A 20,456-nucleotide genomic window follows, 5' to 3' on the forward strand; every position below is an offset into this window, starting at 1 on the left:
TGTTAAGTTTGTTGTGCATTTTTTGGAGTTCAATAAAAGGAAAACCTTTTTACACTATGAGGAGCTTCTACCTTTTTTCTTCCATGCCGAGTGTCCAGCCCTAGCCATAAGGAGATCGTCCACCCACCTATCCATACATGGGAGCAGCAGCTTAAGCGCTTTAGATTCCTTTTGGCGTACGCCATTGTAATCCACATCCTCTGGTAAGTGTGCTACCTTACCCCTGGGCACAGAGTGATAGAACCCAAAGGATCACCGTCACGCACGACCCCATCCTTGCACCAGAGACTTTTTTGAGCACGTTTCTTTCTTTTTTGCACATTACTAAGTTGTGTTTACTTCACGGACTATTATATATTTGAAATGTTTTTGTGTATTGATTCATTATCAAGCAGTAGCAGTAATATTGTTTACACGTTTGCACGTGCATTTTTGTGATATACTATACACGGCACTATTTATTCATTTATTTATTTGTATATTTATTCATTTCTATAATTTATATAATTTTATTATATCAGCATAAGGCAATATATAAGCATTGGTACACGTTTGCATGTGCACTTTATTTCTCTGAGCTTAGTTAGTCGGATCTTCGGAAGACTACAGCTTTTGCGGAGCTGGGAATCGGACTGGTTGTACTAGAGCCTTATGGAATCCCAGCCCGCCGTGGAGCATTTAGCAGGCTATGTGTAAGCCTTGGCCTCGCAAACGACCTGTCCCTGTCCTCGGGGATAAAAGCCAGCGAGGTGGCCACTTCGGTAGGATGCCTCAACTGCGGTTTCCGTGCGTTGCTAGAATCCTGTTTGGCTGACGGCACCCCCACTGCATGGGGTGGGAGGCTTCCCGTCGCAGAGCGGCACCCACGCCATCATGGACCGGTGAGTACATTCTGTGTGGGGCCTCTGTTCTGGGGATGACAGTCTGCTGAGAGTCTGTGTTCTCCCTCATGTCTGTGTGTCTGGGGATCGCATTCCCTCCCGGTCCCTGCGGGGGCACTATCGCGTCCAGGACGCTCTGTGGGGGTCCCTGTCCCCTCCGGCACTGTTGTGTGTGTTTTTGTGGGGTGCAGGCACGCATGTGAGGGCCGTTGCGGTGAAAAACCGTGGGGCCACCATTTTGGGTGTGGGCAGCTGCTCTGGCTTCAGTAAGGGCGATCAGCAGCCATTTTCTATGTAGTGTATCGTACCCTTTTGGGCGCCATCTTTTGTGTGGCAAGGTGTTTGTTATGCGCGTGTTCGGCAGCCATTTTCCCGGAGCCTCCCATTGACTTCTATAGGAAACCATTTTTCCTTAGCCCGAGTTTTACTAGCGGTGTGACATCACTTACTCTCTTCATGCAGCCAGATCGTTCAGCAAGCGTGGTAACTGTATAGCTACACTTCTGGGGGTCTTTTTCTGCTGTTTTTCAGGTGATATTCCTTTGTTGTCAGTTATATTCCTTCCTGTGGGGTGCTTCAGTATAGTCCTTACTGCTGTGCTTTGTGGTGGGTTTCGCCGCAATCGCGATTTAAAGGGCCAGCGCCTAAAAAGTTTTTATGGAGTCCCAGGACAGCAAATTCCCCCCAGCTTTGGTGGAAGATTCAGGTACGCCTGAATCGTCCGCGATTACTGCTGCACTTGCGACTTTAGCATCCAAAGTGGATCTTTTGATGTCTGAACGGGCTTCTAGAAAAAGCCCTAGGCTTTCTCACTCCTCTGATTCAGAATCTGATATGGTTGCCATGGACAGTGTACCCCCTGGGTCTCAGTCCTCTCAGTCGGAAGGGGAGGCGGAGGATGAGGAGGGGGATGATTCCCCCCCTGGAATCCAGAGAAGCTGGAAGCCAGATTACGCGCTGCTATGTCTGCGCTTATTACCGCTGTTAGGGATAGACTACGTTTAGAGGATGAGCCCAACCCGCCAGGTAAGCGGTCTTATTTTGGGACCCGTAGAATCCAGAAGGCGGCTCAAGTTTTTCCCTGTCCTGCTGAGTTTCACGAAACGGTGAACGAACAATGGCACAATTTGAAGCACAATTTTGTGGTACTGAAACGGTTTCAGCTCCGTTATCCATTTGCGTCTCCTACGGATTCGCCCTGGTCCGTGGCCCCTAAAGTGGATCACACGGTGTCCAGGTTGAACAAGGCCACTCTTATGCCCGCGGAGGATTCTCCGGTGTTTAGGGACCCTACGGATAGGCGGATGGAATCTCTTGCTCGCCACTCCTCTATGGTGGCGGGTTCCATGATGAAACCTATTTTTGCCTCCGTCATGGTGTCTCAGGCTGTGGTAGATTGGGCCAAGGTGCTCAGACGCACCCTTGTGGCTGAATCCGCCCCTCCTGCTATTTTGGAGATGGTGGACCAGATTATTCAGGCTGTTCTGTTCCTGTGTGACGCGGCCTTGGATGAGGCCCCTTTAGCCGCACGACTGTCTGCTGTTCTGGTGCTAACCCATCTCTTGGTCTGGCTGAAAAGCTGGTCGGCTGACCAGACTTCCAGAAAGACGGTGTCCGACATCCCTTATGCGGGGAATCGCCTTTTTGGGGACTCCCTGGACGAATTGGTTAAGCGGGTCACTGGGGGCAAGAGCACTTTGCTGCCCCAGAACCCTAAGGGTAAGTTTTTCCGCGGTAAGCGGGGCCCTTCTTTTAAACCAAATCAGGGGTCCTTTCGTGCCTTCAAGGCACAGGACAAGGGCAAATCCTTCAAAGGCCATGGTGGCCAGAAGAAGCCTTGGGCCGGCAAGTCAAAAGCTGGCGCGGCGGCCCAGTCTGCCTCGACCTGAAGGGATGCCCTCACCCGTTCCAGGGGTGGGGGGACGTCTGCGCGGTTTTCTAGAACCTTGGCTGCGCCAGATTCCAGCGCACAGATTCTTTCCCTCAAATCTTCGTTTGACCCTAGATAGTTTACGAGATCTTCATCGGGCGGGTCAGGCTCTTCTCGCCCAGGGGGTAATCGTCCCGGTGCCGCATCGGGACAGGTTTTGGAGTTTTACTCGAATCTGTTCACTGTGCCCAGAAAGGAGGGCAAGGTACATCCTATTCTGGACTTGAAAGCTCTGAACCGCTTCGTGCGGGTTCAAAAATTCTGCATGGAATCCCTCCGCTCGGTGGTGGCCTCCCTGAGCCCGGGAGACTTCCTGGCTTCCATCGATCTCAAGGATGTGTATCTACACATCCCCATATTCAAGGGTCATCAGAGATACCTCCGATTCGCAATCGCAGAGGAACACTATCAGTTTGTGGCGTTACCTTTCGGTCTCGCTTCGGCTCCAAGGGTGTTTACCAAAGTGTTGGCTCCTGTCCTGGCCCTGTTGCGGGCGCAGGGAATTGCAATCTTGGGCTATCTGGATGATTTCCTGTTAAGATTGAATGCCAGCCAGTGTCTGTTACGCGTTCTGTCAACTACAGTTCAGACGCTCCAGGAGTTTGAGTGGACCATCAACCTTCAGAAGTCGACTTTGTCCCCTTCTGTTCGCCTCCCTTACTTGGGGATGGTCCTGGATTCCGCCAAAGCAAACGTTTTTCTGCCGGAGGACAAATTTCGGACTCTACAGAATGAGGTCAGGTCCCTCAGGGACAACGAATCCTCATCGCTCAGGACCTGCATGCGGTGCCTGGGATTGATGGTGTTGGCCTTCGAGGCGATACCGTTTGCACAGTTCCACACACGATCTCTGCAAACAGAGATTCTTGCCAGGTGGGACAGGCATCCTCATTCCTTGGAAAGGAGGATCTCTTTGAGCCACCAAGCCAGAGAGGATCTTCTGTGGTGGCTCCAGTCTCCGGCTCTGACGGAGGGGAAATCCTTCCGGCCGTTGTTGTGGATGGTGGTCACCACGGACGCCAGCCTGTCGGGCTGGGGTGGCGTTCTGGGCACTCTATCTGCCCAGGGCACTTGGTCGGTGGAGGAATCCTCCCTGCCCATAAACATCTTGGAACTGCGAGCGATCAGACTGTGCTTGCTCCGTTGGTCGGATAATTTTCGGGGCCGCCCTGTGCGGGTGCAGACGGACAACGCCACTGCGGTGGCTTACATCAATCACTAAGGGGCCACCAGGAATGCCTGGGCGGCCCAGGAAGTGACCAAAATTCTGTCTTGGGCCGAGACGCAGGTCTCGGCGATTTCGGCAGTCCATATTCCAGGTGTGGAGAATTGGCAGGCCGATTACCTGAGCCGCCAGACCCTGGACGAGGGGGAATGGTTCCTACACCCAGAGATGTTTCAGATGCTGTGTGGGGATCAGATGTGGATCTGTTTGTGTCCAGGCTAAAAAACAAGGTGGGAAGGTTAGTGGCGAGAACCCGCGATCCTCTGGCAGACGCCTCGGATGCGCTGGTGGTGCCTGGAATCAGTATTGTCTGATTTATGCCTTCCCCCCCGATTCAGTTGTTTTCCAGGTTCCTTCGCAGGTTGGTCTCTGAACCGAAGTTGGTCATTCTGGTGGCCCCGGACTGGATGCGCCGGTCTTGGTACGCGGACATCATGCAACTTGTCGTCGAGCCTCCATGGCGGCTTCCGTTACGAGACGATCTACTGTCTCAGGGGCCGATCTTCCTTTCTGCTTTACAGTCACTGGCTTTAACGGCGTGGCTGTTGAAAGCCAGGTCCTGAGAGATCGGGTCTATCGTCGGCGGTCATTCCTACCCTGCTCAAGGCTAGGAAGGCCTCGTCTGGTAAGATCTATTACCGTACCTGGAATGCTTATTTCGCCTGGTGTGAATCCAGGGGCGTCCATCCTCCCTCCTTTTCGGTAGCGAGGGTGTTGGCCTTACTGCAATCTGGTGTGGACCAGCGTCTTGCGCTGACCACTATTAAGGGTCAGTTGTCTGTGGTGGCAATCCTTTTCCAGCGCCCTTTGGCGTCAAACTCTTTGATACGCACCTTTATTCAAGGGGTGCGTCATTTGGCTCCTCCTCGGAGGGTGCCTTTACCTCCTTGTAACTTGAATTTGGTCCTGTCAGTTTTGCTATGCCTTTGTGTTCTGACAGGGACTGCCCCTCCCCCACCCACCGCCAGAACTGGCAGCACTGATCAAATGCTTATTTTCTACCTTGCTCGTTTAACAGAAACCAGTTGTCAAACCAGATTCTGTTGGACGGGCTGCTGAAGATGCTGACTTATTCCCCACCCAGCACATTCAGTTGTCCAAGAAGGGGGGCCTGGATCACCTTTAGGGCACCCAGGAAGAAGAAGATCAGGGCTGCTCTGTGCAAAACAATAGCACAGAGCAGGTAAGCATAGGCATGTTTGTTATTTTAAACAAAAAAATCTTTAATTAAGTTTGCAGCCTGAAGTCCAGCGTGCAACCCCCACATCCCTGAACGTTGCCAGGCAACATGGCCTTCGACATGGGGGGAGTATCTTACTGGGGGATGGGGAACGCTAATGAGGATCTGGGGGGCTTATCATAACCTCTAGGCGCATTCAGAAGTAGAGGGTAAAGGCGTCCCCAACTACAACCACCCCACCCCTATGAATCAGAAAAGGGTACATAGTAGTACCCCTACGCATTCACAAAAGAAAATTCAATGGTAAATAAATACACATACACACTTTTTGACAAGTTTTTATTAACCTCTCCCCACCCAGCCACTGCAAATACAGGGCCAGGTGGGTGCTTTCTCCTTCTGAGTGGAGGTTCCTGAACATCCTTCAGAAGGAGGGAGATCGCACAGCCGCGTGCCCGCAGCTGCGTGATCCCGGTGTGCCTGTGTTCCCCAGACATTTCGCAAAACACCACTCGGCAGGAAGGCTCTGTGATTGTCCCTCCTGATCACATGACAGCTGTGTCCAATCACAGCTGTCATGTAATGTAAACTCAGTCATTGTGGAATATTTTCAGAACATCTGTCTGTGATCATCTGGCGCACATCTGCCAGTGATCATCTGCCACAGCTGTCTGTAATCATCTGGAGCACTTTATCTGCCACATCTGTCTGTAATCATCTGCCACATCTGTCCCTGTGAACATCTGCCACATTCCATGGATTCACATCTCTCACACATCTGTCCCAAGAATCATCTGCGCACATCTGTCCACATGGCTAAAAAATATCAAGGGCCTTCAAAAGTGTGATAGTTACTCCTATCCAGGAGTTCGGCTTGGAACCCGAGAAGAGGAGAATCCGGGCTTCTCTGTGCAAAATCATTACACAGAGCAGGTAAGTGAGACATGTTTGTTGTTTAACCTCCTCCCAGCCGGCCAATACATATAAACGGCCGGGTGGGAGTTTCATCCTTCTGAGTGAACGTTCCTTAAAGTCCTTCAGAAGGAGGGAGATTGTGCAGCCGCGCAATCTTAGTGTGCCTGTGTCCCCAGGACACAGCGCAACACTGCTGGGTAGGAGGGCTTTGTGATTGGCCCTCCTTATCACATGAAGGCTGGGTCACAGACGTCATGTGATGTCAACACAGCCATTGTAACAGCCATTGTGAGAGCGATCAGTTCTGCTTCTCATCACACAGTGAGGAGGAGGAGAGCGGATCTGTGCTGCTAGTCGAGGATCAGTGAGTACTGAGCTGTTTTACTCACTGATCACCCATCTAGTGTCCCCAACACCGTGAAAACACCTGCCACACATCTGTCCGAGTAAAATAATCTGTTAAGTGAACATCTGTCTGTGATCATCTAGCGCATCTGTCCGTTATCATCTGGCGCATCTGTCCGTGATCACGTCTGCCCTTGATCATCTGGCACATCTGTCCGTGATCATCTGGTGCATCTGTCCGTGATCAGTATCTGTCGGCGATCGTCTGGTGCATCTGTCCGTGATCGTCTGGCGCATCTGTCCGTGATCGTCTGGCGCATCTGTCCGTGATCATCTGGCGCATCTGTCCGTGATCATCTGGCGCATCTGTCCGTGATCATCTGGCGCATCTGTCCGTGATCATCTGGCGCATCTGTCCGTGATCATCTGGTGCATCTGTCCGTGATCAGCATCTGTCGGCGATCGTCTGGTGCATCTGTCCGTGATCGTCTGGCGCATCTGTCCGTGATCGTCTGGCGCATCTGTCCGTGATCATCTGGCGCATCTGTCCGTGATCATCTGGCGCATCTGTCCGTGATCGTCTGGCGCATCTGTCCGTGATCATCTGGCGCATCTGTCCGTGATCATCTGGCGCATCTGTCCGTGATCATCTGGCGCATCTGTCCATGATCATCTGGCGCATCTCTCCGTGATCATCTGGCGCATCTCTCCGTGATCATCTAGCGCACCTATTCTTGATCATCTGGCACACATCATCTGCCACATCTGCCAGTGATCATCTGCCACACCTGCCAGTGATCATCTGCCACATCTGTCCGTGCTCATTTGGCACATCTGTCAAATTGATAGAGCCAGTAGAAAGTTAGTATAAGGAAACCTTCAAGAAACTTGGGCTTAGGGTAAGTGTTGATGAAGGGAATTTGTATAATTTACCTAAAGGTATGATCATTTTACTGTTTAGTATGCAAGCTTTGTAATTGCTTCATTGTCTGGTAAAAGTAGCTTAAGAATATTGCAAATTTGACGCTGCAACTCTCAGAAATTCATTGAAGATGCAAGTGCCATGTCCACTGTACAAATCAGGCTAGGAGATAGAAGCAGTGCGGCCCTCTTTAAATCAGGGAATCCTGTACTGCACAAGAAACAAAGGGGGTGCAAATGCCTAGTGCTTTATCTCCAGCATTTCAACCTCAAGGATTTATGTGGAGTCAAGTAAATGCTCTGAGGAAGGGGGCCAGTCCCCCAAAATGCGTCAGCTGGTACAGTCATCTGAACTATTTGTTGAGGGTGTAATAAAGTGCAGGAGATAATGCCCTAGGCATTTGCACACTGTTTTTTTTTTTTTTTTTTTCTTGTTGTCTGGTGAAAATAAGGACATTAGGGCTATAGGAAAAATGAAAAAATAGAGTAAGAGAGAGGGCATAAAGTGAAGCATCAATAGGAGAAAAAAAATTGAAAAAGCCCTGGGATGGGATGTAGAAGAGAAAAGGGTTCTGATTGCAATTGATTGAAATATTTTTCTCCTGGATTTTTCCTGTGAGATCTACAATTAACTGCCGGACTGGGCTGGATAATCTAGATCCAGTGGTCACCCCAGTCTGGCCAGCGAGCGCACGCAGACCTCACCTCCGCGCAAGGTTGGCCGCGACATAGCCCTACTGGACGGGGGCTGGCCTGCGAGTTAAACACCTTGCGAGGTCGCATACAAACGGGTCTCGGCCCGAGTCACAGCATTCCTCCTGGCCGACAGCCCCCCCATTTTGATGGAGAGGGGTTACGTCTGGAGCGGTGTCCGCCTGGTTCATGGTATGGTGAGTAGCTTTCCCCCTTCTCCCCCTGGAGAGTTTTGGGGTGGAGGTGGGTCATCCTGGGGGTACAAGGATGGTTGGACCCCCAGGTTCCCCTCCTTGCCGTCAGGCATCCCCCTTGTCATCTGTCCCCCATCCTACCCCTCCAGATATGTTGGGGCTGTTTGGGTGGTGATCGATTGTGCGGGGAGGGGGGGTTGTACCTGATGGGGGTTCTCACCAGGGCCCCCCATCCTGCCTTGGTCTGTCCCTGAGGCCTGGGCTCCCTCCTGGGTCCTTATAAGCCTCGTGGTGTCACGCGGGGCCACCATTTTGTTGTAGCCTGAGAGTTTTTGTACACGACGGCCATGTTTGTGTAGTCCAGAGGCCATTTTGCAGTGGTTTGCCATTGAATATAATGGCGGCCATGACAGTGGAGCCCTATGGGTGGAAATTTTGGCAGTGGAAGCCCCTCCTCATCCCCTGGTGCTGACTCCTTTCACTTCCTTATCACCGCGTATGGAGTGCAGATTATTCTGGTGGCTGCGGGTGCCTGTTTCTGCTGGGTGGTGAGTCTGGTGGGGTTCTCTCCCTCTCTGCTGAGGATTGCTTGGTGCTTGTGCCTGGCAACCGTGTGGAGCTTGACCCTTGCACTGTTTTACAATTTTTGTGGTGTCCCCCTGGTGACTCATGGAGTCTTTGGAGCACATCTTCCCACCTGATCCCCTCTTTGAGACTGCGGGGCCCTCCGGGTCCCAACCATCCATCAATCGATTCACCAACGGCGGTCCTGGAGTCCTTTGTGTCCCAGGTGGAGGTGGTCTTCAGGGCAACAGGCTTCCCCTGCCTCATATGTCTTATCAGATTCTGAATCTTATTGCGGTCCTGAATCGCCCTGCTGGGTCTGCAACCACGCGCCCAGAATCCTGTCATAGTGAGGATGATTCCTACACATCTGCAACCGTGCACGAAAAGGCGCTTGTGGAAGCACTGATTGTATCTGTGTGTGAGACCTTGAAGATGGAGGATGCAGCTGCGACGTAGGCACAGGTTCCCTTTGGCACTCACAAGCCATACAGAGAGGTAAAGGTGTTTCCTTTCCCTGCCTATTTTGACAGAATTGTTGCTAAAGAGTGGGGGCGACCAAAGCGTCCGTGGGGTCCCTAAGCGCTTTACAAGGCATTATCCCTATGAAGAGTCCCTTCCTAAGAAGTGGACTGTTCCACTTGTGGTGGACCCTCCATTTTCCAGATTGAACAAGGCAACCATGATTCTGGTTGAAGATTCCCTGGCCTTGAAGGATCCGGCTGACAGGAAGGCAGAGGCTGTGGCCCGCAATATGTACATTCTGTCTGGTTCGGCACTGAGGTATTCACCATTGCCCTGGTGTCACAAATTCTGACCAAGTTGGCTAAGTTTTTACACTGTGACCTGGAGGAAGAACAGCTCCCCCTGCCTTTGCTGAGCAGGTGGTCCAGGGGCTGCAGTTTATCTGTGATGCCTCTTTGGATAAGGTTCCCCTAGTGGCTTGGATCTCTGTTTTGGCAGTGGTCCTTAGGCATGTCTTTTGGCTCAAATTCTGGTCTACGGACCAGACTTCTAAAAAGGCTTTGACTGATCTTCCCCTTCAAGTAGATCACCTATTTGGAGCTACCATGGATGACATCATTAAGGTCTCACAGGGGGGGAGAGTACCTTTCTTCCGCAAGCTACTAAGGCCAAGGAACCTCGTCGTAGATGTGGACCTTCCTTCTCGGCTCATGAGAAGATTTTTTGTCCCTTAGGGTCAACTGACAAGGGCTCAAAGCATTTCAGAACCTCCTCTGGAGGATTCAAACAAACCTGGTCTGACAAGCCGAGAGCAGGCTTCTCCAGACCCGCGGACAAGGCTCCTTTATCATGACGGTGTGCCCTCACCTGTATCTGGGGTGGGGGAACGTCTTCGCTGGTTTCCGGACCCTTGGACTTCAGATCGAATTTCGCTCTTGTCCCCTGGCAAGGTTCTTTCCTTCCAATATACGCCTGTCCGCGAACCGCTTACAGGGTCTGTTTGGGGCTGTACGTGACCGGTTATATCAAGTTTTGTCCCGGTTCTGACTTCTGAACATTTTCAGGGTTTTTACTCAAACCTGTTTACAGTTCCCAGGAAGGAAGGCTTAAGTGCATCCAATCCTGGACCTCAAGGCGCTGAACTGCTTTGTGCGTTTAGAAGTTCAGAATGGAGTCCATTTGCACGGTGGTGGCATCCCTGCATCAGGGGGATTTCCTCACATCTATAGACATCAAAGATGCTTACCTTCACATTCCAATATGTGCCAGTCTCCAGCGCTTACTCCGCTCAGCCTTAGTGCTCCTTCCTTTGGGCAAACTCCAGAAATTGCAGGACCATTGGACGGATCATCTTCAGGGTTGTCCAGTGCGTATTCAATCAGACAATGCCACAGCCATGGCTTATGTCAATCACCAAGGATGCACAAGAAGTGTCCTGGCGGCTCTGGAGGTAGCAGGCATTCTGTGGTGGGCCCGTGGGGTCAGTATTGTCTGATTTATGCTTTCCCTCCTCTCCAGCTTCTGCCGAGACTTCTATGCAGGATCGAGGCAGAAGGGATTGCGGTCATCTTAGTTAACCTGGACTGTCCTCGCCGGGCTTGGTACACCAATCTGGTGCGGCTGATCGCTGATGCTCCTTGGAAGCTTCTGCTCAGGGAGGATTAGCTGTCCCAAGAACCGATCTTCCATCCTGCTTTACAGTCGCTGGCTTTGACGGCTTGGCTGTTGAACACCAGGTTCTGAAGGATAGAGGTTTATCTGGGTCGTTGATTCCTACACTGTTAAAAGCTAGGAAATCTACTTCTAGGAGGATCTACCATATGTGTAAGACTTACATTAAGTGATGTGAGTCTCTTGGGGTTCATCCTCGCTCCTTCTCGGTGGCTTGGAGTACCATCAAGGGCCAGGTGTCCGCTTTGGCGGTCTTCTTCCAACGACCTTTGGCCACACACTTCCTGGTGCGTACCTTTCTTTAGGGTGTCCGGCATTTGGTTTGGGCTCTGTTGCCACCTTGGGACCTCAATTTTGTGCTTTTGGTCCCCAGAAGCCTTCCTTTAAGAGTCTTCGAGAGATTCTCCTGCTTACGCTGTCCCAGAAGGTAGCCTTTTTGGTGGCTATCTCCTCTGCGCGCAGGGTGTCGGAACTGGCGGCGTTATCCTGTTGTTCACCTTACCTGGTGATTCCTGGAGATAAGGTGGTTCTTCGTCCCTGTCCGTCGTTCCTTCCAAAGGTTGTCTCTGATTTTCATTTGAATGAAGACATTGTGTTTCCTTCCCTGTGTCCCAGGCCTAAACATCCAAAGGAAATTGCCTTGTCATGCCCTGCATGTGGTTCTGGCAATTAGGGTGTACCTGGTAGCTATGGGGTCTTTCAGGAAGTCAGAATCTCTGTGCTCACGGATAGGCCTCGGAAAGGGTTGTCCGCTTCCTCTGCGACCATTTCCAGATGGATCAGACAGACAGTGATTCAGGTCTATTCCATCAAGGGTCAGATTCCTCCTTTCCTTGTTAAGGCGCACTCTACTTGGGTGCGTAGTGCCTCCTGGGCTTTCCATCTTTTCTTAAATTAATTAATTGATTCTTTTTTTACCCAAAAAAAGGGGGGTTTTTTGGGACTTTAAATGAGATGAATGAACATCTCCATCCCGGTTCAATATATATATAGAAGAGGAGAAGGTTGAGACTTTGAATGAGACGTGTGACAAAGGCCATGGTAGTAAAAATGGTAATAACAGATTTATTATATAGATGCATACAAATATAACAACTGTAAATACAGTAAAAAAAAGCAATGATTCTGAGCTGGAGTACATACATACATCAAAATTGCACAATACATTGGTCAAAATTGTACAGCGTAAGTATGTAACAGTAACCCATAATATAAGTAATGGTATGCATCAAGATAGGCTCGACGCGTTCCTGTGGACTGGTATTCCACTTCATCAGGAGCATATGATGCAAATCTGTTAAGCTCTCGGTAAATACTGTTAGTGTCTGCCCTCCAACACTCTGTAACTGAAAATGATGCTCCCTTGGTGCAGTATCAAAGGATGGAGCTGGTTTTCCGCCTATATCCTGAATGCTGGCAAGCTCTTCATTCAGGGTAAAAGATACCTCTGTCTTTCCTTAGTTTTTGACAATCCTCAGCTTTCCCACTTCACCCCTTCCCATTGCCTTCGCCCACTGCTGTGCCCCACTTCAAAGTGACGGGGGTGTAGCAATCTGACAGGGTATAGCATTCTGTCAGAACACCGGCAGGGGCTTCGTGAGCGCTGCCGGAAGTCTATCCCACGCCGTGCTCCGTACTCTGGTGTGCATCGGCTTTTGGTCTTCCCCAGCATGTGTGATATTCGTGTTGTGGTAGCAGTGTACAGCTGTGAGGAAACCGAGCACCGACATGTCTGCCGATAAGGGAGAGCTGGATCTGAGTGGAGCCAAGCAGTACACAGGCGTGTGGCTGATGAAGCTTCCAAAGTACTTCGCACAGCAGTGGGCGAAGGCAACGGGAAGGTGTGAAGTGGGAAAGCTGAGGATTGTCAAAAACCAAGGAAAGACAGAGGTATCTTTTACCCTGAATAAAGAGCTTGCCAGCATTCAGGATATAGGCGGAAAGCCAGCTCCATCCTTTGTTACTGCACCAAGGGAGCATCCTTTTCGGCTATGTCACTAGAAGTACAAATTATGAATTTACGGCTGTCCTATTTTGGTCACACTGTCAGAAGAGAGATATCACTGGAGAAGGAAATGTTTGGGTAGACTGAAGGAACGAGGCAAAGAGGGAGACTGGCTACTAGATGGCTAGACGCAGTGAACACAGTTGTGGAAATGACCATGAATAATCTTGCAAGACTAGCACAAAATTTACTTCTCCTTAGATCTCTCATTCATCAAGTTGGTAGGGCTTGAAAAAAAAAAAAAAAATACTATTAAGTACATATTGGTTGGTTTACGTAAGTAATATTGGAATTTTTATTTGGGTTTTATTTTTTCACTACCAGTGACGGTGATCAGCGACTTATAATGGGACTGGGATAGTGCAGCAGAGAATCTGACACTAACTGACGCTGAGGGGGAACTGACTGTCTGCCACTGACATCACCAGTGATACTAATACAATGATCATTGCTAAAAATATACACTGTCACGTTTCTAATGACACTGGCTGAGGAGCGGTTACCATCTGGGGGCGATCAAGGGGTTACATTTGTTCCTAATAATTTATGTGTGCTGATTATTACTAAATATTTTTGTTTCTTATCCCTGCTTTGTAGGGATAAGAAATAAAGACATTGTTCCCTCTGTACAGAGCCCTGTGTTGATTGTGTCAGCTTTCATCAAAACTGACCTTATCAGTAGTCCCTTTATGATGTTAATTCTAATGATCTGCATCAGGTGGGGCGTAACAATCTGATATTATCACGCACGCCAATTGGCGTGGTGCCGTCTTTGTTTTTACTGCTGTCTGTTTCTGTGCTGTTTCTATATATGTTTTATCATACTACAGTAGTTTATGGGTATTGGTGTTTGCTTCTGCCGGATGAACTTACTTTTATGTTTACCATTTATAAATTAGGGCAGCATTAGTGTGTAAATATATATATACACAGTTTATGAGAATTGGTGTATGGCGCTGTCATTTATTTTGTGCTTGGAGTTAAGTACATAAAATATGAGTTTTAAGCATTAGGTGTACGCAAAAAACAAGAAAGCAAGCAGGAGTCTCCCACAAAATCCATACTAGACCCATATCTGAGCATACAGCCTTGCAGAAAACCTGATATCGAGCCACATGCCTTCAACCTGGGGGGACCTTGTCAGGGGGAATGCCCCAGGCTAAGCACCTTGTTAGGGTGTGGGGGTCTGTGGGTGGGGTACTATCGGAATCTGCAAACCCCCTTTAAAAATAAGGGGACCCCCTAGTTACAGCCCCAGTTTCCCATTTGGAGAAGTATGGGGTACATACCCCTACTCATTCATATAAAGGGAAAAAATTGTAAATAAGGCCCACATTTTGACAAGTCTCTTATTAATAAATAATAAGCAAAACTTACCCACATTGTAAATCTATTGTTAATCATGTCATTCAGTGATGCAGACCCTTGTCAATTAAAATGAACGATGCCCACCAAAATTAACAAACATTTGCAATCCCGTTGCTACACTCGCCGTGAATTGCATCTCCTTATCCTGGCCACTAAATGTTAACAAAGTGTGGGGTCTCCCAGGTGAATTAATTGACTAACAATGGCCATGGCCAAAATTGGTTAAAAGAGAAGTTCAGGGTTTTAAAAAACAAACATTTATACTTACCTAGTTGGATGCAGCATTGATCCCTCAGTTCTCCCCCTCTGCTCTGAGCAGAGAGCCAGTACTGTCATCCAGTTACTCTCTGCTCTCTCCTAATGCTCACTGGAACGGGGGACAAGGTGCTTTGGGGTGGGGGGGCAGAGCCCCCCCTGCCCTAAAGCACCCACCACCCTATGATGAGGGCATGTGGCCTGGTATAGTTCAGGAGGGGGAGGAGGGCGCTCGCTCGGCCCCTCCCTTTTCGGACCTGCAAGGCTGCATGCCTGGTTACGGGTCTGGTATGAATTTTGGGGGGACTCCACACTGTATTTTTTTTTTTATACTTTGTAATTGTCAGCTTTTTTTTTTTTACAATCTTTGGGTTGGCAGGAAAGCCTTCTGACAGCTGATAAGTCATCGGTTGTTAAGGACGCAGCAACCAGCATTATCAAAAACAGCGTGGGTGGTCCCCTGACGCCCAGACTGTTTTTTGACAAATTCCAGTCTGCTCCTTAGCAGCCATCTTAATGCGGTAAATTATCCCATTAAATAATGCAGTAATTACTGCTAAAACAAACAAATAACGCATTCGATACTTAATGGTAAATTCTTAGTGAATTGAATTTTCACATCTGATTTAGCGCATGCAGTATTTTTACCAAATTTTATTTGCCGTTATTTAACTCTTAGTCAATCAACCCCTTTATAATTTTGTTAACAGACCCCTTAGAATAGTGGTCTTTTGTAGCTGAAAGTGGTTAGGAGTAACTCCCTGTTGTTAATAGTCTGTTAGTACAGACCTCTAATTTACATCTTTCTCCCGTGAGATGCAGAGAAACATCACTGATTATGTCTAGTCTTCACCACAGGGTTAACCTAACAAATTGGTACTTGGTCATGCTATGTAATAATTCTAACATTAACAGTGATGATGTTGATACTGATGGTAATAAGGCTTGTTTATTCCATGCTCTCCACATCACCTCATCATCCTCCTTTGTGTCATTGTTGAATGCTAATACATTCTGCATGGGTGTCATGTGTAATATGTTGTGACATTTGTGTAAAATGTGTGATTGTTAAGTTTGTTATCTGCTTAGCATGACCCCTTTTCTTCTCTGCTTTAGCACGAATACTGTATATGCAGCTTGATGGATTTAAGGTCCTCTAACTCTTGTGTAGGACTAGCCACTAATGTGATGGATAGAAGTTCACTGATTGCCCTGTTTTCTGCTTTCCCTTGTTAATACTTGTTTGTTTCCTGCCGCTACTTCCCCTTACCCACAGGATGAAATGTTAGATCTCCAGTTACAGAGGCACCTTGATTTTTTGGATCAGCAGGTAGGATGTCACAGCAGTACTCAATCTTTGCTTTACCCTATGTGACTATACTTTTGTGATACATAAAGATATTTTATACTTTTGATAACCTCAAGTGTGACAGGATAAATCATTTGTAAAATTTTACTGTAACTAAATATTCTTTAAGCTCGCTCCAGAGTATGGATTAGAACCTGTAAAGCTGTTTTTCTTTTGTGGTCTGTGCCACCATGTCTTGGTAACCCCTTATCTGCTACTTTCTTTTTCTGGTGCGACTAGAGATGTAAAATTTCTGGAAATTTTGAAGCCTTGGGAAAAAAAAAAATTCAGTGTGGAGCAGTTTTACAAATTGAAAGTTATTGTGTTACACTGGGAAGGTGAAATGCACTGTATATCAAAGTAATATGGTTGATAAATGTACAGCTTATTCAGTAGTAAACTAAACTTGCTTTTTAAAATGCTATTACACATGGCTGTATATGTTAAGAACATTTCAACTATACTTGAGAACAGGTACCCCCCCCAGTCCTCGTAATAATTTAAATAATAATCCCTGATAATTGAGGATGGGCTGTGTGTTACGTTCGACTCGAACATCAGCTGTTCGTGTGTTCACTGACAAACAAATGGGGTGCTCTGTGGGAAGTTCACCCGCCGATGAGCATCCCATAATGCACTGGGCTCTTGCAGTGCATTGATTGCTAATGATTGGCCAAAGCACACACCTGACCTGTATGCTTTGTCCAATCAAAGCACACTGTACTGTGAGAGCCATGATTGGCCAAAGGCAGAGTGCCTTTGGCCAATCATGACTCAGGGGCTAAGTCCACACCCCACACTATATAAGGCTGCTGCTTACATAGTAGCCGTGTATAGTGTGTGACAATGGAGTTTAGGCAGATAGTTAGTGGATAGTGTGTTCAGTCAATTTAGTGCAGTCAGTGTAGTGTAGCAGGCATACCCCACTTTTTAAAAGTATGGATATGTTGTAATCCTGGGACCCCTCTCGGTGATCCCCAAGTTTTGGCGTCCCTGTCACTTATGGTTCGGGAGTAGTGCCATGTCAAGCTGACCAAGATTTTCAATGAGCACTGAAAGCTGAAAATTGGTCTGGGCAGGAAGGGGTTGAAAGTGTCCTGTATTTAAGTGGTTAAGGGGAACCCTATGACAAAAAAAAAAAAAAAATGCGTGTCGTCCCCCCCCCCCCCCCCCCAAAATCTGTACCAGGCCCTTCGGGTCTGGTACAGTTCCTGCAGGCACCCTACCTTGCCAAGTCCCTCATCCTGCTTGGGCTGTTTGGGTGGTCTGGCCACTTTCCTGGGATAGGGTGCTAACTGGGGATGGGGGTCGGGGGGGGGTACATCACCAGCGACCAGACGAACGACTGTGTGTGTGGGGGGTTGTGCCTTGTGGTGCCGCCATTTTGTTGTAGCCTGTGAGTTTCTATGCACAGCGGCCATGTTTGTGTAGTCCAGTGGCCATTTTGTTGTGGTTTGCCATTGGAAATAGCGGCAACCATGACAGTGGAGCCCTGTGGGTGGAGATTTTGGGGGTGGGAGCCCCTCCTCATCCCCTGGTGCCGACTCCTGGATCATTTTACTTCCTGATCCCCGCACATGTAGTGCAGATTCTCCTGGTGGCTGCAGGTACCTGTTTATGTGGGTGGTGAGTCTGGTGGTGTCCTCTCCCTCTCTGCTAAAGATCGCTTGGTACTTTGTGCCTGGTGACCGGGTGGTGCTGCCAGCGTGGTGGGGGTTGTAACTTAGTATTATTTTTCACTTTTTGTGGGGTCCCTCTGGTGACTTATGGAGTATTTGGAGCACATTGCCCCACCTGATCACCTCTCTGAGGCTGCAGGGCCCTCCTGGTCCCAACCTTCCATCCATGCACTGACAGTGGTCCTGGAGTCCCTTATGTCCTGGGTGGAGGTGCCTTGCGGGCAACGGGTAGCAAAAATGGCCCCTGCCTTTCCCTGCCTCATCTGATCCTGAATCTGATTCGACCGGCACAAACTTGGGTCACCCTGCTGGGTCTGCAACCATGCGCCTGGAATCCTCTGATCGTGAGGATGATTCCTCTACGTCTGTGGCCAGCACTATGTACACTCTGGCTGGTTCGGCAATGAGGCAGGTATTCACCATTGCCGTAGTGTCACAAACGCTGACCAAGTGGGCTAGGCTCCTACACTGTGAACTGGAGGGGGGGGAACAGCTCCCCTGTGCCTTTGGCGAGCTGGCAGACTGCAGTCTCTGGACAATCAGATACGGCTGAGTCGGGGAACAAAGGAGTCCCTGATAAGGTGGCTTCATTCTCTGGCACTTTGTCTGAGAAAATCCTTCCTCCTCTTGTATTGGACAGAGGTAACCACAGTCCAGACTACTGATCAATGTCTTGGAACTCCAAGTGATCAGACTGTGTCTGGATCATTGAATGGATCGTCTTCAGGGTTGTCCAGTACGCATTCAATCAGACAAGGCCACAGCCGTAGCTTTTGACAATCACCAAGGGGGCACAAGAAGTGTCCTGGAAGTAGTAGGCATTTTAAGGTGAACAGAATGATTCATTCCAGCCCTCTCCACCGTACCCATTCTCAGGGTGGAAAATCGGCAGGCTGATTTCCTTAGCCGCAGGCGTTGGTCCCTTCATCCGGAGGTGTTTCATCTGCTGTGTCTTTGGTGGGGCACCCCCAAGGTGGATCTGTTGCCGTCTCGGCTCAACAGAAAGGTTCAGAGGCTTGTGGCTCAGTCAAGGGATCCTCTGGCGCAGTCATTTTTGTCTGATTTATGTCTTCCTTCCTCTCAAGCTTTTTCCCAGACTTCTACGCAGGATCGAGGCAGAAGGGATTCTGGTCATCTTAATGGCTCCGGACTGGCCTCGCCAGGCTTGGTACGCCGGTCTGGCGGCCGACATTCCTTGGCAGATTTTTTTAGGGAGGATCTGCTGTCCCAAGGTCTGATCTTCCATCCTGCTTTACAGTTGCTGGCTTTGACGGCTTGGCTGTTGAACGTAAGGTGCTGAAGGATAGAGGTTTATCTGAGTCGGTGATTACTACACTGTTGAAAGCTAGGAAATCTACTTCTAGGAAGGTCTACCATCGTATGTGGAAGACTTACATTGAGTCTCTTGGGGTTCATCCTCGTTCCTTCTCGGTGGCTTGGATCTTAACCTTCCTTCAACGGGGATTAAACAGAAATTGGCCTTGAGTACCATCATGGGCCAGGTATAGGCTTTGGCGGTCGTCTTCCAACAACCTTTGGCCTCACACTCCATGGTGCGTACCTTTCTTCAGGGTGTCCGACATTTGGTTCCTCCAGTGCGGGCTCCGTTGCTGTCTTGGGATCATAATTTGGTTCTTTCAGCTCTACAGAAGCCTCCCTTTGGAATTTTTTGGGAGATTCCCCTGCTTATGCTGTCCCAGAAGGTGGCCTTGTTAGTGGCTATGCCCTCTGCGTGCAGGGTGTCGGAACTGGCGGCTTTATCCTATCGTTCACCTTACCTGGTGATTCACAGGAATAAGGTGGTTCTTCGCCCCTGTCCCTCATTCCTTCCAGAGGTTGTCTCTGATTTTCATTTGAATGAAGACATTGTGTTGCCTTCCCTGTGTCCCAGGCCTAAACATCAGAAGGAAATTGCCTTGCATGCCTTGGATGTGGTCCGGGCAATTAGGGTGTACCTGGCAGCTACGGAGTCTTTCAGGAAGTCAGAATCTCTATTTATGCTCACGGACGAACCTCAAAAAGGGCTGTCTGCTTCCTCTATGACCATTTCCAGATGGATCAGTGGTTTAGGCCTATTCCATGAGGGGTCAGATTCATCCTTTCCCTGTTAAGGCGCAGTCTACTAGGGTGCTTAGTGCCTCCTGGGCCTTCCGTCATCAGGCGTCAGTGACGCAGGTTTGCAAGGTGGCCACCTGGTCGTCAGTGCACACTTTTACAAAGTTTTATAAAGTGGATGTGTTGGCATCTGCTGATGCTTCTTTTGGCCGCAAGGTTTTGCAGGCTGCTGTTTAAGACGACTTGAGCCTCTTTGAGGGTGTATTTTTTATTTTTTTTTTCAGGTGGGCTCCAGTCATTTGGTTGAGCTCCTGTTGCCCGGTTGGCTAATGTTTAGCCTTGGGATTTTTTTGTTGTTCCCACTCCTCATGTTTGACACTGCTTTGGGACGTCCAAATGGTTATGAATATCAGGAGATTTATCTGTCAATGAATGAAAGAGAAAATGGGATTTTTGTCTTACCAAAGAATCTATTTCTCGAATGTTCATTGACGGACACAGCACCCACCCCTCTGTTGAGTTATAATTCTGCTGACACTGCTTGTAACAAAACTGAGTGGCTATAGCAGAGGGAGGGAGTATACCCCCTGGGACTGCCCATGGGTGTAGCCAGAACTCTTTTCTGCCTAGTGTCCTACTCCTGTGGGGGACAGTATAACCCCAAGGTTATGAATTTCAGGAGCTGTGTTCATCAATGAACATCAGAGAAATTGATTTTACTGTGTCAAAAATTCAATTTCTCACAGCCTTATCACAGAGAGG

The 20,456-nt window shown here is 48.9% G+C and overlaps 1 protein-coding gene across 2 annotated transcripts in view; it reads left to right on the forward strand.

Moving 5' to 3' along the window:
* The window catches only part of PLEKHA6 (pleckstrin homology domain containing A6), a 949,845-nt gene that overhangs the window by 416,909 nt on the left and 512,480 nt on the right, over positions 1 to 20,456 (forward strand). Inside the window, exon 10 of one of the 2 annotated variants that reach the window (XM_082245107.1) lies at positions 15,889 to 15,942. The exons of the other annotated variant lie outside the window; for it this stretch is intronic. Coding sequence (XP_082101233.1) covers positions 15,889 to 15,942 — 54 coding nt within the window. The remainder of the gene's footprint in view (positions 1 to 15,888; positions 15,943 to 20,456) is intronic. 2 annotated transcript variants of the gene reach the window in all.

This window comes from Pelophylax lessonae (assembly GCF_965119305.1).
Source record: "Pelophylax lessonae genome assembly, chromosome: 2".
Lineage (NCBI taxonomy): Eukaryota > Metazoa > Chordata > Amphibia > Anura > Ranidae > Pelophylax > Pelophylax lessonae.